Source organism: Staurois parvus, unplaced genomic scaffold, assembly GCF_062004578.1.
Source record: "Staurois parvus isolate SC_StPar_1 unplaced genomic scaffold, SC_StPar_1.0 ptg000039l, whole genome shotgun sequence".
Lineage (NCBI taxonomy): Eukaryota > Metazoa > Chordata > Amphibia > Anura > Ranidae > Staurois > Staurois parvus.
Genome location: NW_028317835.1, coordinates 1,713,646 through 1,730,956, shown reverse-complemented (window position 1 = coordinate 1,730,956; position 17,311 = coordinate 1,713,646). Strand labels below are relative to the sequence as shown.

General features: G+C 48.3%; 2 protein-coding genes and 1 pseudogene across 3 annotated transcripts in view; all 3 read right to left on the bottom strand.

The window, feature by feature from the left end:
• Positions 1-17,311, bottom strand: part of LOC149470540 (uncharacterized) — a 699,116-nt gene that overhangs the window by 267,107 nt on the left and 414,698 nt on the right. The gene's annotated exons all lie outside the window — the stretch shown is intronic.
• Positions 1-17,311, bottom strand: part of LOC149470547 (uncharacterized) — a 201,877-nt pseudogene that overhangs the window by 98,835 nt on the left and 85,731 nt on the right.
• On the bottom strand, positions 547-17,165 carry LOC149470548 (endogenous murine leukemia virus Env polyprotein from Emv-2 locus-like). 2 transcript variants are annotated; one of them, XM_089662686.1, is made up of 2 exons: positions 16,572-17,165; positions 547-3,305 (listed from the first exon to the last, which is right to left on the bottom strand). In XM_089662686.1, exon 2 carries the CDS (start codon positions 3,136-3,138, stop codon positions 1,714-1,716), a length of 1,425 nt encoding a protein of 474 aa, XP_089518812.1. In that variant the 5' UTR covers positions 3,139-3,305; positions 16,572-17,165; the 3' UTR covers positions 547-1,713. The 2 variants fall into 2 exon arrangements, with proteins under 2 accessions (XP_089518812.1, XP_089518805.1); XM_089662679.1 differs by having other exon boundaries at positions 547-3,301.

The following is a 17,311-nucleotide window of genomic DNA, read 5'->3' as shown; positions in this document are numbered from 1 at the left end:
GGGAAATGTGACCTTGTAGTCTGTCACTTCTAATAGAGTTCATACTGTATTGTTAGTTGTGGGGTTTGTTGTGGGTGGGGAAAACCCGGTGCCAGGCTGTCTGGTGGGGGTGGGGTTGAAGCTGTATATACTGAGCTGTGTTTAATAAAGATTTTCCTTCAGTTGGGCTCACCGGCCAATCTAATTATCTCCGGTGTCCCAGATTGTTTTCAGTGATCAAAAGAGCCCTGACACACAATGCCATCCATGAGTTACACTGAAAAACAAAAGATTTCATCTTTGTGACACTTAAATAGAGTTTGCAGAATAATGTGGAACGCGATGTAGATGGTGCCGGTTGTTTTGGAAATTCGCTTTAACGAATTTCTCCTTACCGTGAGTACTCGCAGTTGGATGCGCAGAAATCCCCCATAAAGCTGTGCGAATCTCGCTTACCACGACTGCAGCTAAACTACACGATTCCTGCCCATCCAACTACTTTTAGCTCTGTTGAGATGTGGGGGTGGAGCTCCGTTACCCTAGAATGATCAAACGACACTCTCAGGATGATGTTGCAACTCACATAAGGGCTGGTTTCAGACCCAGCTCTCTGTTTTATTAAAAATACACACATGCCCCCCACATGAATAAAGTCAATCCCCTCCCACCGAACAATGCAATGGGGAGTGCCTATACACAGGATGTACATTTCAATTGGAGCATAGCCTTTCCTATTATCTATCACTGGTCCTCTACCATGAGTCTTCTGAGGTCAGCAGACTTCCTCCCCTTCCCCCCCATGAGCCATCTGAGGTCATATTTCCTGTCCTACTAGCTTCTATTGGTATGTAAATTCTTTGTACAAGCATTCCCTAAAAATACCAGTCTGTACCTGGATGGGCCCGATACGATCTTTATTAAAACACATCCATCCAGATACAGTTTCAAGTTGGTAATGGGTTGTAAGATATGCATAAGCCTACACGTGGAGTTCGTACCGCTTGGCGCCTTGCGTTATGAAGCCCATGTGGTACTATGCTGCTGATATGTGGATACAGGCCCACGGTCTACTGCCAGCGACATTCGCATCGAATGCCGTGGTGGTATACACGCCGGTCTATAAGCGCAGATCTGCCATCTCATCCATTACCAAGCTGAGTACTGTAATACATACATTGTACATGCGCATGGCCCAATTGCAGCCTTCAGAGCTTTAATTAAGCCACACGAGAGACATATGAATAACACGAATATATGACACATTTAAAGTTCGACCAACAATACAAAATTTCCATGACATTCCCTCCTGTTTTATCATATTCTCCTCGTGTCCCTTCTTGATCTTCTTCAGCTTGATGGGTGTAGTCTCAAAACCTCAAAGAGTTCCTGTAGTTGTCCCTGAGAATAAAGCTCCACGGGGTACCTGAAACAACAAGACCCGACGCAGACTCGACGCAAACAGGCTTGATTGAAGCAATGATCCTCAAGAGCGTTGGAACCTTCACTACAGGAAGGCTCTTGCAAAAACCACAAACAGACTTGTGGTATGAATAAGGCTTGTGATCCCACGGTGGTCTGGGGAGATCCAGCAACAGATTCTCAAATTGCCCCTGCAGACGGGGCCACACAAGGCTGGTCTCGACCCAGACAGTTTTCCAAATCGCAGACACAAACCATGATGAGGCTTGAAGCTTGCTTGAAGGTCTTGGAGAATGGGGTCTTCAGGGAGATAAATTAGAGGGAAGCCAGGACGTAATCTGTAGAGAAGGTGGTTGGTTGGTGAGGTCTTCCTCCGATCAGTGGTTGGAGTGGGATCCCAGGAGCGGGCATGGAGATGTGGTCGTCTGCCCGAGCTTGGCTTACACGGTCGATGAGGCAACAGGAACATCTCACCGCGGCATATAAAAGGCAGATGAAAAAGAGAAGCATCAGGACATACACTCCCACTTCCTTCAACCAAGATCCGATGGAGAACAGGAAATCTCCCAATCCTCCCAAACCCTTGAACGGATTCCAACCCTCACTAGCTATAGCTCTAGCTTTTCCCTGTAGTTCACTAACTTTGTCCATATGGGCCTGGACCTTGTCATTGGTGTCTTCTATCCAAGTACAACAATCCTCTCCGATGAACTCACAGAACCCCCCTTTGGCGGCTAAAAGATAATCAAGGGCCATCTTCTCCTGAAGCACTAAAATTCCCATCTGCCGTTGTTCTTGGGCAATTTCTCTGACAGCCTCTACGGTCTCGTTAAACATACTATCCACGATGACAGAAAAATTGTTCAGGCGCTTCATAAGTTCTATTCCCCATCCTGTCCATGAGGGGAACCAAGCCCATGCCTGGTCGCCCTCAGAGAACAGCTCTCTGCGAACTCTCCCTGCCATCCTTACCTTCTTGTGGACCATCAACTCTTCATGATCCATCACTACATAGGATGCTGGGACTAGCTTTATGAGGGCACACGAACCTTTCGCGTTCTGGGGAAATGTTCTATAGGCTGCCGAACCACAAAGAAAATAGTATGGACCTGTCAGAGCAGAGCAGGAGGAGTTCCTCGTTCGGCCTCTGGCACTGAGCAACAGTTGCACAGACTGGGGGATTGCTCCCTCAGTCTGCACATCACATCCGTCCTTCCAACAAACGTGGTCTGGTCGGTCAGTGTTGTTACTCAGAGGGGAAGTCTGGTTAGTCAGATTGACAGTTATACCTCCCTCACAGGTGGTAGTCCCAACAAACTTGTTACCTGTGCCAAAGCTGATGTTAAAGCACACCTGAGGGCTGCCTAGCTGTCCAGTTACCCATAATGGACTGACGAGGGTCCTACAGGAGCTAGAGCTAATATTGGTGCTAAAACTGATGTTACCTGCTAAAAATGTGTCATTAAGTTCTACCGACAAATGTCTACGTGGGGGCTGACCAGGGGTCCCTTGCTTTTTCATGCCGACGCGGATGTCATATAGGGCATGAACAGCGGCCATTGCGGACATGTGATGACTGGGTGGGGGCTTAGAGCATACCCAACATTTGGTTTTGTTGGCGGTTCTGGCTAAACGCAGGTGCATTTTAAATAAAAGGTTGGGGTATCTGCCGTCTTTTCCTCCGTTCACACACATGTATGACATACAAACAAAAAGAAAAAGGAAAATTACACCCCTCATTCTCTGGTGTAGCTGAAAAGCTTCTTGCAGTGGCTTGCGTGCACCCAGTTGTCTCGTCCCTCGAGTTTGAGTGAGGTAGGTGTCGTCAGCTGGACTTGGTATGGTCCGGTGAACCGTGGCTCGAGTCCAGTTCTTTGATGTTTCTTTAGGACGACCCAATCACCTGGCTCAATAGAAAGAACACCAGTTATTGCATTTGGATCGGGGAGCGATTCGCGAACCCGATGGTGTATCTTCTGCAGCTCCCGTTGCAGAGATTGCATGTAACCTGTAAGCTGTGAATGCAAAGACGACAACTGTTGAGGAAAGTACAACCCTGTTTTGGGAGGTCCCCCAAACAACACCTCGTAGGGTGACAGCCCATGTGGTTGCCGAGGGGCATTCCGGATGGAATAGGGGGCAATGGGGAGACACTCAGGCCAGGGTTTTTTGGTATCGGCCATGATTTTGGAGATCCTGTTTTTAAGGATTCCGTTGAGACGTTCAACCTTACCGTTACTCTCGGGGTGATACGGGGTGTGTAGCCCTTGGTTGATGTGAAGGGCTTTACATACCTCTGCAAAGATCTGTCCAGTGAAGTGTGACCCCCTATCGGACTCGATGGTTTCAGGTAGACCCCAGCGGCACACAACCTCAGACAGGATTTTCTTCGCCGTGGTACTAGCGTTGGCACATGTGACGGGCCACGCTTCAGGCCAGCCTGAAAGCATATCTACACAGACCAAGGCGTATTCGTACGGCCCACTCTTTGGTAACGAGATGTAATCGATCTGGATTCGTTGGAAGGGGCGTTCAGGTTTTGGTGAGTGCCTTTGGGGTATTACTACCGTTCTGCCAGGGTTGTGTAGGGCACAGACTAGGCAAGAAGCTGCAAAGGTAGCTGCAGCAGTACTGAACCCAGGTGCAATCCAATGCTCGTCTACCAACGCACACATAGCCGTCTTAGATTGGTGCCCAGGGTAGTGAGCCAAGTGGGCCATCATGGGGAAAAGGGACTTTGGCAAACACCATCTTTTGTTCAGGCACCAAATGTCATTCGACCCTTGGGAGGCTCCTGCTGCTGTCCATCTAGCCTTCTCCTGCAAACTCGCCTGCGATTGCAGTTTTTTAAACTCGTCTAACGAAACCTCTGAAGGGATGGCCAGCATCAGAACCCCCCTTTCCTGAACCAGTGCACCGGCCTTTGCGGACCGATCTGCCAAAGCGTTTCCACATGCCTCCACACTAGTCTCAGTGGTATGAGCTTTCACCTTAAGAACAGCAATCTCCCGTGGCAGGCCGAAAGCAATGAACAACCTGTCAATCAGTTCTGCATGCTTCACCGGTTTACCTGAACTTGTGAGAAATCCCCTCGCTTTCCAGATGGGACCAAAGTCATGTGCAATACCAAACGCGTACCTCGAATCCGTATAAACATTAATCCTCTGACCTTCATGTAACTCACATGCCCTGGCCAGTGCCCACAGCTCAGCTTCCTGAGCTGACATATGTGCGTTCAGAGAGCCCTTTTCCACAACGTCACTTTCCGTCGTGACCGCGTAACCAGTGTGTGGCTTACCGTCTTGGGTGTAGTACCTGGACCCATCGACAAAAAGATTTTTCGCTTCCGGTATTGGCGTTTCCTTCACTGGGCTGATTGCCGCTGACTCCAGTTCTATCAAAGAAATGCAGTTGTGTCCTTTGGAAGAGAGGTTAGTAATGGACAAAGAAGACATGTTAGTAGAAGAGGTGTTAGTATTGTTAGTCGGGTTGCAAAATTCAGCACTGTCGTTGTTGTCCTCCCCCCCTTTCTCGTCTTCCAACACAGGAAGAAGAGAAGCTGGGTTAAGAATAGTGCATCGTTTGATAGAGAGGTTAGTAGGAGTTAGGAGGGCTACCTCGTATTTGGTCAATCTTGCTGCAGAGAGATGTTTAGTTTGGACCTGGTTTAGGATCTCTTGCACCGAGTGCAGAGTGTAGATTGTGAGGGGTGAATCCAAAACGATGTCACCCACTTTTTGGACAAGGACAGCACAAGCAGCCACTGCCCTCACACAACCCGGGGACCCTTTGATGACTGGGTCCAGAGCGGTCGATAGGTACATGATGGGGCGGTATTTGGTTCCGTGAAGTTGGGTTAGTACTCCGGTTGCATGGCCCTGACTTTCGTGACAGAAAAGGTAGAAAGGTAGGTCATAGTTGGGTAGACCTAGGGCTGGTGCTATTGAGAGTTCCTGAGTCAAATCTTGAAGAGTTGACCAGTCGTCATCTGACATTTGAAATGGTGTTTTGGATGTCAGCTCATACAGGGGACCAAGTTTGCCCGAGATATTGGGGACCCAATCTCTGCAGTAGTTGATAAGGCCGAGGACGGCTCTCAGCTGACGGTGGTTTTTGGGTCTCTTTAGGTCTTGCAATGTCTGCACTCTTTGGGTTGTTAGGTGCCTGGTGCCCTGAGAAATACAATGCCCCAAGAAGATGACTTTTTCCTGGCAGAGTTGTAATTTCTCCTTGCTGGCCTTGTTGCCCGTTGACGCCAGATGGTTGAGTAATGAAACAGTATGTTGATAACAATCCTTTTTAGTGGGACAGCAGAGGAGCAAGTCATCAACATACTGTAACAACACCACCTCTGGATTCATTGGGGTCCACTGATCTAACACGATTTTCAGCTTGCAGCTGTATTCCGAGGGACTGGTTACCGCCCCCTGGGGGAGACGGGTCCAGGTAAGTTGTCGGCCCTGGAAGGAGAAGGCAAAAAGGTACTGACACTGGGGATCCAGGGGTACCGAGAAAAACGCGTTTGACAGATCAATGACGGTAAAAAATTTTGCATTGGGTGGTACGGTTGCCAGCAGGGTGTGTGGATTGGGCACCAAAGGGGCATCACTGATGATGATTTTGTTTACCGCTCTCAGGTCATGTACCAGCCGGTAGGTGGTCGGTTGACCCGGTGCTGTCTTTTTGGCTACTGGGAATAATGGTGTGTTACATGGCGACTGGGTTGGGGTGAGGACCTTTATCTGTAGATAATGGTCGATCTGGGTTTTTAGGCTGTCCATTTGAGCTACACTTAAAGGATATTGTGGTAGTTGTGGTAATACGCTTCCTGGTCTGATGTTGACTGTAGTTGGAGGTACCGGCAAGAGACCCACATCATATTTATCTGCTGCCCAAACTTTGGGGTCAACTTCAGCCAATACGTCCAACTCCAGACAATATGTAGCCTCGGTGAGATAAGGTAGGGCCAACAATGTGCACAGTCTTTCTTCCGACAGGGCACTACTCACCACAACACCCGATGGGGTGAACTCAATGATAGCTTGAATGTCTGACAAGATGTCCGCTCCCAAAAGATTGATGGGGACGTCATCTGAGACCAGCACTGACCTGACAGCCTCAGTGTGCAGACATAACCTGCAATGGAGTGGTTTGGTGGACTGTAGAGACACCGTTTGACCTGTGAGACCTACCGTCGGTGTGCTTGCCCCTGAGAGGGGTACCTTGCCTTGGATGTCCTGTTTTCGCAAGACTGTTCTGGCTGCACCGGTGTCGATGAGGCAAGGGAGGGGATATTTTAATTCCTCGAGAAAAAGATGGATCAGGGCCGACACCGATTTGCCAACTTCCTATGAGGATTCATAGGAGTTACTTACCATGGTGGTCATAGGGGCGCAGGAATGAACTGCCACCGACCTTTAGGTAATAGGGGACAGCTCCTCCTCATGTGCCCCATTTGGTGGCACTGGAAGCACCTGGGTGGGGGCCTATCCTTCCTGTGACCCAGATCCCTTGGTTTTTCGTGTGGGGTCTGGGACATAAGAACTTTGGCCTTGTCCTGTTTTCTTCTATCCATTTCCCTCTCTATTGCCGCAAGAGTGGAAAGGATAGCAGGGATAGACATCTCATTATATTCGGGTCGGGCCAGAACCAGCCTTTCCCGAATTTTAATATTGATGCCTTCCAAAAATTTGGCCCGCAACAGAATGTGCGTCGCGGTCACCTTTACCCCTTCAGTTGGAGCATCAGGTCCAACTTCCAGATCCGCATCCAGTGCCGTCTGCTTGAGACGGCGCCAGAAGCAGGCGCTTTCCTCATTAGGACCCTGGGTGAGCTTCATCTTGTCCGTAGTAGAGGTAGCACCATACATTTCTGGAAGCTTTGCCTTTAGCTGTGTACAGAACTCTTTGCCCCCTGAAGTCATCTCCTCATGAGTGGTTATAGAGCACCCTGCAATCACTGTACTGGCCACTTCCATGCCCACCTTTGCCCGCAGGATCTGCGCACAATCTGACCCGCTCATACCATAGCTGAACTGGTTTTGTCCAAACATTCGAGCAAATCCTCTCGGATTTACTCGATAGTCCGGGAGCTCAGCCAGAATAGTGTGGATCTCTGCCGGGGTGAAGGGGACATGCCAAACTACCCATTCCCCTAAAGTCCGTTCCCCCTGTGCATTGGGAGGACCTTCAAATTGCTGCACTCTGACTGGATAGGCCTCGGTCTGGGAAGAGTGCAAGGGCTGGCCCAGCTTCATCGGTGGGCTTAGATTAACCACCTCGCTTACTGCACCTTCAGGTTTGAGGTCCCTCAGATCAGGGTATAGCTGGGGGGCAGGGGTCTGATCAGTGGTTCGTAGCGCTTTGATGCAATCCGCCCTGTTTCTTAACCGGGTGTCTATTCCCCTTGATTCACAGATAGTCTGCAAATCGGTTGTTGAGAAGACTTCCCATCCAAATACTTTTAGCTCTGTTGAGATGTGGGGGTGGAGCTCCGTTACCCTAGAATGATCAAACGACACTCTCAGGATGATGTTGCAACTCACATAAGGGCTGGTTTCAGACCCAGCTCTCTGTTTTATTAAAAATACACACATGCCCCCCACATGAATAAAGTCAATCCCCTCCCACCGAACAATGCAATGGGGAGTGCCTATACACAGGATGTACATTTCAATTGGAGCATAGCCTTTCCTATTATCTATCACTGGTCCTCTACCATGAGTCTTCTGAGGTCAGCAGACTTCCTCCCCTTCCCCCCCATGAGCCATCTGAGGTCATATTTCCTGTCCTACTAGCTTCTATTGGTATGTAAATTCTTTGTACAAGCATTCCCTAAAAATACCAGTCTGTACCTGGATGGGCCCGATACGATCTTTATTAAAACACATCCATCCAAGATACAGTTTCAAGTTGGTAATGGGTTGTAAGATATGCATAAGCCTACACGTGGAGTTCGTACCGCTTGGCGCCTTGCGTTATGAAGCCCATGTGGTACTATGCTGCTGATATGTGGATACAGGCCCACGGTCTACTGCCAGCGACATTCGCATCGAATGCCGTGGTGGTATACACGCCGGTCTATAAGCGCAGATCTGCCATCTCATCCATTACCGAGCTGAGTACTGTAATACATACATTGTACATGCGCATGGCCCAATTGCAGCCTTCAGAGCTTTAATTAAGCCACACGAGAGACATATGAATAACACGAATATATGACACATTTAAAGTTCGACCAACAATACAAAATTTCCATGACACGGTCCAAATATTATTATTATTATACAGGATTTATATAGCGGCAGAAGGTTTGCTCAGCGCTGTACATTATAGTGGGGACAGAACATGAGACAATACAGTAACAATACAATACACAAGGGGTGCGAGGGCCCTGATCCTGGGAGCTTACAATCTAGGAGGGAGGGGGTAGTGGTACAGGAGGAAGTGGCTGTGGGGGATGGAGTGGTAGGAGGAGTGGAGGAGATCGGCTTTTAGGTGGGGGTGGGGTAGGCTTCCCTGAAGAGATGGGTTTTCAGGGTGCGCCTAAAGGTGAGGAGGGTAGGTGACAGTCTGATGGATTGGGGTAGGGAGTTCCAGAGGATGGGGGAAGTCCTGGAGAAGTCCTGCAGTCGGGCGTGGGAGGAGGAGACCAGGGAGCTAGAAAGTAGGAGGTCTTGTGAGGAGCGAAGATTACGGGTTGGGTGGTATTTGTGTGTCAGGTCGGTGAGGTAGTTTGGGGCGGAGTTATGAATGGTTTTGTATGTCAGAGTTAGGAGTTTGAATTTGATGCTTTGGGCAATCGGGAGCCAGTGGAGGGAATGACAGAGGGGGGTGGAAGCCAGTGGAGGGAATGACAGAGGGGGTGGAGGACACTGAGTGGAGGCCAGTGGAGGGAATGACAGAGGGGGGTGGAGGCCAGTGGAGGGAATGACAGAGGGGGGTGGAGGCCAGTGGAGGGAATGACAGAGGGGGGTGGGAGCCAGTGGAGGGAATGACAGAGGGGGTGGAGCCAGTGGAGGGAATGATAGAGGGAGGTGGAAGCCAGTGGAGGGAATGACAGAGGGGGGTGGAAGCCAGTGGAGGGAATGACAGGGGGGTGGAGCCAGTGGAGGGAATGACAGAGGGGGTGGAGCCAGTGGAAGGAATGACAGAGGGGGGTGTAGCAAGTGGAGGGAATGACAGAGAGGGGTGGAGTCAGTGGAGGGAATGGCAGAGGGGGGTGGAGCCAGTGGAGGGAATGACAGAGGGGGTGGAGCAAGTGGAGGGAATGACAGAGGGGGTGGAGCCAGTGGAGGTATTGGCAGAGGGGGGTGGAGCCAGTGGAAGTATTGGCAGAGCGGGGTGGAGGCCAGTGGAGGGAATGACAGAGGGGGGTGGCAGAAGAGGAGCGGTTGGTGAGGTGGATGAATCTGGCTGCTGAGTTCAGGATAGACTGAAGCAGAGATAGTCTGTGATGAGGGAGGCCGGTGAGGAGGGAGGCCAGTGATGACGGAGGCCGGTGAGGAGGGAGGCCGGTGAGGATCCAGAAATGAAATGGAACAATGATCCCGGGGGGGGGGTCACCCGTACATGAGGTGTGGATCCAGAAATGAAATGGAACAATGATCCCGGGGGGGGGATCACCCGTACATGAGGTGTGGATCCAGAAATGAAATGGAACAATGATCCCGGGGGGGGGTCACCCGTACATGAGGTGTGGATCCAGAAATAAAATGGAACAATGATCCCGGGGGGGGGATCACCCGTACATGAGGTGTGGATCCAGAAATGAAATGTAACAATGATCCCGGGGGGGGGGGGGGAAATCACCCGTACATGAGGTGTGGATCCAGAAATGAAATGGAACAATGATCCCGGGGGGGGGGGGATCACCCGTACATGAGGTGTGGATCCAGAAGGGGTGATGGTGAAGTAGAAATCTCCTCCTCTATAGGGATCAGGGATGTGATGGTTGGCCATGCCATGGAGATCACGGATTGGATGTTGGGCCCCCACACAGTGAGCAGTGACCGGGGGGTCATGATAAGTGATGAGAAGAGCTGCTCTGGATTTGGTTCGGTTCTGCAGGGTTTGGGGAACACCAAAGATGTTTGGATGCCGAACCCGGAACCATCGAAATTAGGGTAGGTGATCTGTGTGGGGGGAGGTAGGTGATCTGTGTGGGGGGGAGGTAGGTGATCTGTGTGTGGGGGAGGTAGGTGATCTGTGTGTGGGGGAGGTAGGTGATCTGTGTGGGGGGAGGTAGGTGATCTGTGTGTGGGGGGAGGTAGGTGATCTGTGTTTGGGGGGAGGTAGGTGATCTCTGTGTGGGGGGGAGGTAAGTGATCTGTATGAGGGAGGTAGGTGATCTGTGTGGGGCAGGTAGGTGATCTGTGTGTGGGGGTTGGTAGGTGATCTGTGTGTGGGGAGGTAAGTGATCTGTGTTTCTGAAGGGCAAGTGGTTAATAGACTGATCAATCACCATTTTGTTGTAGTCCTCTGTCCCTCCTCCGTCGGCCATTTTCCCTTAGTCAGAAATCATTGCACAGTTATCACATTACAGTGCAGTGGATTAGATCTTTGTCCTCCATTTTGTTGTAGCCTGCCTGTCCCTCCTCTGGTGGCCATTTTGCCTTAGTCTGATATGAATGCTGGCACATTTTGTCCCCTGATATTAGACATTAGCCGGGTGATTGTATACACACAGCGGGCAGATCTCAATCAATGTCACCCACTAGTCTATACTGTCACGGGGTTGGCCAGCCAATCATGTGGCTCCTATTCTGTCCTTCCAATGACCATTCCTAGTACATAGGACTCATCTTCCATACTACATTCATGATACAACAAGATGGAAACTCCCAATATACAGAGAAAATCTCCCATAAAATACATAGAAATCACATCTGCCCTAAAGGGCCATAAACATAAGAAGATTGCCCCCGACGCCCCCAGATTCATCTACAATACTAGCCAAGGTGTCATTGGTCCCCCTAATACACGGATAGTACCCCAATCCTGCATTCATACATGTGACAATACACCATGGATTCCTCCCGCTCTATATTATGTCTCCATACAAATCAGTCGCCATCCAATCCATCCATCTCACAAAAGCTCCAATACCCAGCAAATGTTTCCGTCTCCTCCTAGTAATAACCATGTGATCTCCATGAGAATAAAGCGCCAATTTGTGTCCTTATCCCCTCCCCCTACGCAGGATGTACACCCCTTCATGGCCACGCCTCTTTATGTAACTGACAATTGCGCGGTCATGCAACGCTGCACCCAAACTAAATGTACGTCCTTTCTTCACACAAATAGAGCTTTCTGTCGGTGGGATGTCATCATCTGTGCGCTTTTTATTTTTCACGCCATAAACAAAAAAAGACCAAAAATTTTTAAGAAAAACAATATTTTGTACTTTTGGCTATAAAATATATAAAGTAACTGAAGGGAAATGTATGTATTTTAGGTCTGTCATTTTGTTTTTCCCCACTCCATTTTATATTCCATGTTGATTGTTTTGTATTATACCCAGAGTGAGGTAATGAAAATATGCTGTCAGTTATGTGTTACAGAACTGCACTCACAATATTCTTCTATCTTTTATCTTAGCTCAGCCTTGGTAGAGACGGTGATGATATCCAATTATTTCTTTGTATTAACAGCACCTGTTTCTGTTATGATACAATTAAATGTCAAATATTTCTGTCCCATGAGAAAATAATTGTTTGTTACTTATAACTGATTACAATGCCTGAGAAAGATCGTGTTCACAGCCTTGACAAGTATCTAGCCAGATTCTATTGTATGTAGCAGATAAGTGTTTTGTAATATTATAGACATTCCTTATTCCTGGGAAAGTTACATTTTGCTTCTCATCATTATTCAGGATTGACGTAAATGCTTGTATTTGTATTCAGCCAATCAATTACTGAGAATTAAGTATTTCCCAGATACTTTGTGCCCCCCACCTATCTTTTTTGTTATATTAATCCTCTTCCCGCTAATAAAAAATGTAGATTGATTCCACCTATCACTCTGTGCACTTGTCTATTACTCAGGTGAAGTCAGTCTTCTGGACGTCCATACCTTCAACAGACTGATCAAGACAGATAGCCAGGGGCTAGCGACAACCTTTCACTTCCTGCTTCCTGTTCTATGCTGACCTGGATGCAGTTCTGTTGTACAACATGATTCCTCACACCAGCAGCTTGTGTTGTCTTCATTCCTGTACATGAAACATGGTGTCAGAAGTGACTGGAATCAGGACTGAGCCTCTTGTTTGGAGCGCAGCAGCTTTGGGAAACACAGGTTTGTGAACTACAGCCTGAGACTGAGGATTGTCTGAGATTTGATAGCTCAGAGGCTTCCTGACAATATGGCTGCCATGAATGGCATACCTCCCCCAGAGGGGATGACAATGAGTGGGGATTGGAGCAGCAATTGGGAATCTTTCAGAGCTGAATGTGAAGATTATTGTCTGGCTACAGGCTGGAATGAGAAATGTGCAGGAGTGCCGGCAGCAACTCTGAGAAGAGTCATGGGCAGTGAATGCAGGCATGTGTATAAACACAATGTGACCCTCACAGCAGATCAGCAACACAATGTTACAGCCATTGTAAATGTACTGGAAGATGATCTCATACCTGCTACAAATGTCATTTATGAAAGGGATGTGTTTGGATGCTGCAAACAAGAAGAGGGACAATCTTTGGATCACTTTGTTACACACTGGAGAGAAAAGGCAGCAACTTGTGAATATGGCACTCAGAGACGAATTGATAAAGGACACAATTGTTGTTGGTATAGCTAGCGAGAGAGCACACGCAGGCGCCTCCTAAGAGAACATGAGTTCACTCTACACACAGCCATTGAGACGTGCCGTACAGCAGAGCTCACTGACAGACGTCTGAAAGTTATGGAACAGGACAGACAGCAGACTGACAGCATAAACATTGCAATGCAGCATGGCAACAAGAACAAAGTGCAGCAACGCCGCCTGATGAGCACAAATACTGCCAACCCTACAACTTGCAAATACTGTGGGACTGTGCATGAAAGAATTAAAGAGCCGTGTCCAGCTTATGGGAAGTCTTGGAAGTCTTGTGGAAGAACAAACCATTTTACTAACGTTTGTTTGTCAAGTAAACGACGGCCATCAATAGGCAAATGACACAACGTGGAGAACACATCCGCATATGAGGAAGAGACACACCACTGAAGTTATAGACAGCAGTGAATTGATCGGCCTACCTCCCCCCACACAGGTCACCTACCTCCCCACACAGATCACCTACCTCCCCACACAGATCACCTACCTCCCCCCACACAGATCACCTACCTCCCCCCACACACACACCACTGAAGTTATAGACAGCAGTGAATTGATGGGCGCTGTGCAATCCAGAGGAAAGAAATGGTTTGTCACTTTACATGTAAATAATAAGCCCCAATCCTATCACCTCCATTCAGGAACAACGTGGGATGTAATGTGCTTAAGAGACAAAATGGTGTCAGCACCAGAAGCACGTCTACTGCCAAGTGACACCAGATTAAAGTTACACTCCGGTGCGATGATGAAATCTCTAGGGCTCTTCAAGACAGAATGTGCCATACGTGGACTAACACACAAGCTGGAGTGTGAAATTGTGGAAGCAGCCAAAAGCCACTGTTGTCTGGCTCATCCTGTGAGCGTCTAGGGCTGATACGTTTCTCCGTCCCTGCAGAGCTTAATGTGATGGACAATCTATCCAAGGGGCCCTTGACAAAACAACTGCTGATAAAGGAATTTAGTGATGTGTTTACTGGGCCAGTAGAATCTGTACCAGGGGAAGTTCATTTCCACCTTGATGTGAGTGTCCCTCCAGTCCAATGTGTACCACGCAATGTGCCGGTGGCATTAAAACAGGCAGTTAAGGCACAGCTTGACCAGTATGAGGCCAATGGACACTTGGCACCAGTGACTGACCCAACTGGCTGGATAAGTAACATGGTGATTGTAAGGAAGCCAAATAAGCTACGAATATGCATAGATCCCAAATTCTTAAATATGGCACTGAGACGATCTCACTACATCATGCCAACTCTCGAGGAAGTTTTGTACAAGCTGCCTAAGGCACGTCTGTTCACGCTTGTTGATGCCCGGGATGCATTTTTACAGTGTAAGTTGGATGATGCAAGTAGTTACATGACAACCTTCTGGACTCCGTTGGGCAGGAAAAGATGGCTCAAACTGCCTTTTGGAGTATCAGTTGCACCAGAGGCGTATCAACGTAAACAACATGAACTATTGGCTGGACTCGGTGGTATTGAACCAATAGCTGATGACATCCTTATGGTTGGCTGTGGGGACACAGATGAGGAAGCAGAGCAAGATCATGATGGCAAACTGCTGGAACTGATGAATCATTGTAGGCAGGTAAAATTGAGACTTGGCATGAAAAAGCTGCAATTCAAGGTCAAAGAAGTCCGCTTTCATGGACACATTCTAACCTGGGAGGGTTTGAAGGCTGACCCAGAAAAAATCAGAGCCATACTGGATATGCCGCAGCCAGCAAATGTGAAATCCCTGCAGCGCTTCATTGGATTTGTTACCTACCTAGCAAAATTCCTACCAGACCTCTCAGAGGTCTGCGAGCCATTGAGAAGGCTTCTGGACAAGGACGCTGTTTGGCATTGGCTTCCTAAGCATGATAATGCAGTGCAGGACATCAAACGCTTGGTCACGGACACACCTGTCCTGAAGTACTATGACGTTACAAAACCTGTAACTATTCAAAGTGATGCAAGCAAAACTGGACTTGGGTGTTGTCTATTGCAAGCTGGCCAGTCTATCGCTTTTGCTTCAAGGGCACTGACTCTACCGAACAAAACTACGCACAAATAGAAGAGGAATGTCTGAGTATAGTGTTTGCCTGCCAGCGCTTTCACCACTACCTCTATGGGCACGACGAGATCACGGCAGAAACTGACCATAAACCTCTGATTTCTATTTTCCAGAAACCACTTTTGTGTGCACCCAAACGTCTACAGAGCATGTTGTCACGTTACAAAACTATTGCCTAAATGTTGTCTATAAACCTGGTCCTGAAATGTACATTAGTGACACTCTTAGCAGAGCTACAGCAGCAGGTGGTACACCTGAGTATGCACAACACACAGTTTGCAATGTTCAGCGGGACCTGGAGGTCCTGTCACAGATTAATCATTCAGACTATTTATACGTCACGGACCAACGATTGCTTCAGATAAAACAGCACACTGAAACCGATGAGAGTTTGCAGGCTCTTAAATATGTTGTTCTGAACGGTTGGCCTGATTCCAAGTTGGAAGCCCCATTACTTGTGAGAGAATATTGGACTTTCACAGATGAAATCGCCATCCAAGATGGTATACTGTACAAGGGGCCAAGGGTCATCATTCCTAAATCTTTAAGATGGGAGATGCTGACTCGTATTCATGCCAGTCACATTGGTGGAGAAGCATGCTATAGGCAAGCACGTGATACCCTATACTAGCCCAACATGCAGAACGAGATTAGAGACTTTGTTAGCTGTTGCTCGGCATGCAATGAATAAGCGCAGGCACAACAGAAAGGACCTATGATGTCGCATGTGCTGCCCACCCGGCCTTGGCAAATTGTAAGCATGGACTTACTGAATTATGCTGGGCAGGACTTTCTACTAATTGTTGATCACTATTCTGACTTTTGGGAGATTGAGCTACTTCCTGACCTGTCTGCTGATACTACCATCAAGCGTTGTAAAGCACAGTTTGCATGTTATGGCCAGCCGGATAGAGTCATCTCGGATAATGGACCTCAATTTGTATGTGAGCAATTCAGACGGTTGTCTACAGATTGGGGATTTGAGCATGTTACCTCACCCCCGAGGCACCCACAAGCCAATGGCAAAGCGGAATCGACTGTCAAGATAGTGAAGAATCTTTGTAAGAAGGCCAAGTTTGATGGTACTGATCTGTGGAAGGCCATTCTACATTGGAGGAACACCCCATCTGAAGGCATGGACAGTAGTCCTGCACAGCGCTTGATGTCTAGGAGATTGAAGACTTCATTGCCTGTGGCCAACAAATTACTTGATCATTGTGTGGTTACAGGTGTCCCGGCAAAACTGCAGCGGAGGAAACAGATTGCCAAACTGTCATACGATGTGTCTGCTAAAGACTTACCTGAACTAAGCATTGGAGAGCCAATCCGTATGAAGCCGCTTCCAGGTGACAGGGCCGATCGCTGGAGACTGGGTTCCTGTGTTCAGAGGGTTGCTCCTCGATCATATCTTGTGGATGTAGAAGGCAGTCTTTACCGTCGTAATCGAGTGGACCTGCGAAGGGCAGAACGATTCACCGCACAAGCCTATGAGCATCCTGCACGTGATCCTCCTGAGGTGCTCAATGCCCCGAGTCCTACTGGACCATATACTCAAAGCAGAGAGAACTCCGCTGTCATATCGGGATACAATGAGGATGACATAATGCAGCCACATATCCCGATATCAGGATCTGTTTTAGTTTCATTGTTTACAAGGTTTGAATGGAATGTAAAAAAGGGAGACGTTATAGAGTCATTGTACAAATCCTGTGACCCGACTTGTATCCGGGAATATTGCATGGCCTTATACTTCCTGCTTCCTGTTCTATGCTGACCTGGATGCAGTTCTGTTGTACAACATGATTCCTCACACCAGCAGCTTGTGTTGTCTGCATTCCTGTACATGAAACAGGTACTGTCCGTGTATTAGGGGGACCAATGACACCTTGGCTAGTATTGTAGATGAATCTGGGGGCGTCGGGGGCAATCTTCTTATGTTTATGGCCCTTTAGGGCAGATGTGATTTCTATGTATTTTATGGGAGATTTTCTCTGTATATTGGGAGTTTCCATCTTGTTGTATCATGAATGTAGTATGGAAG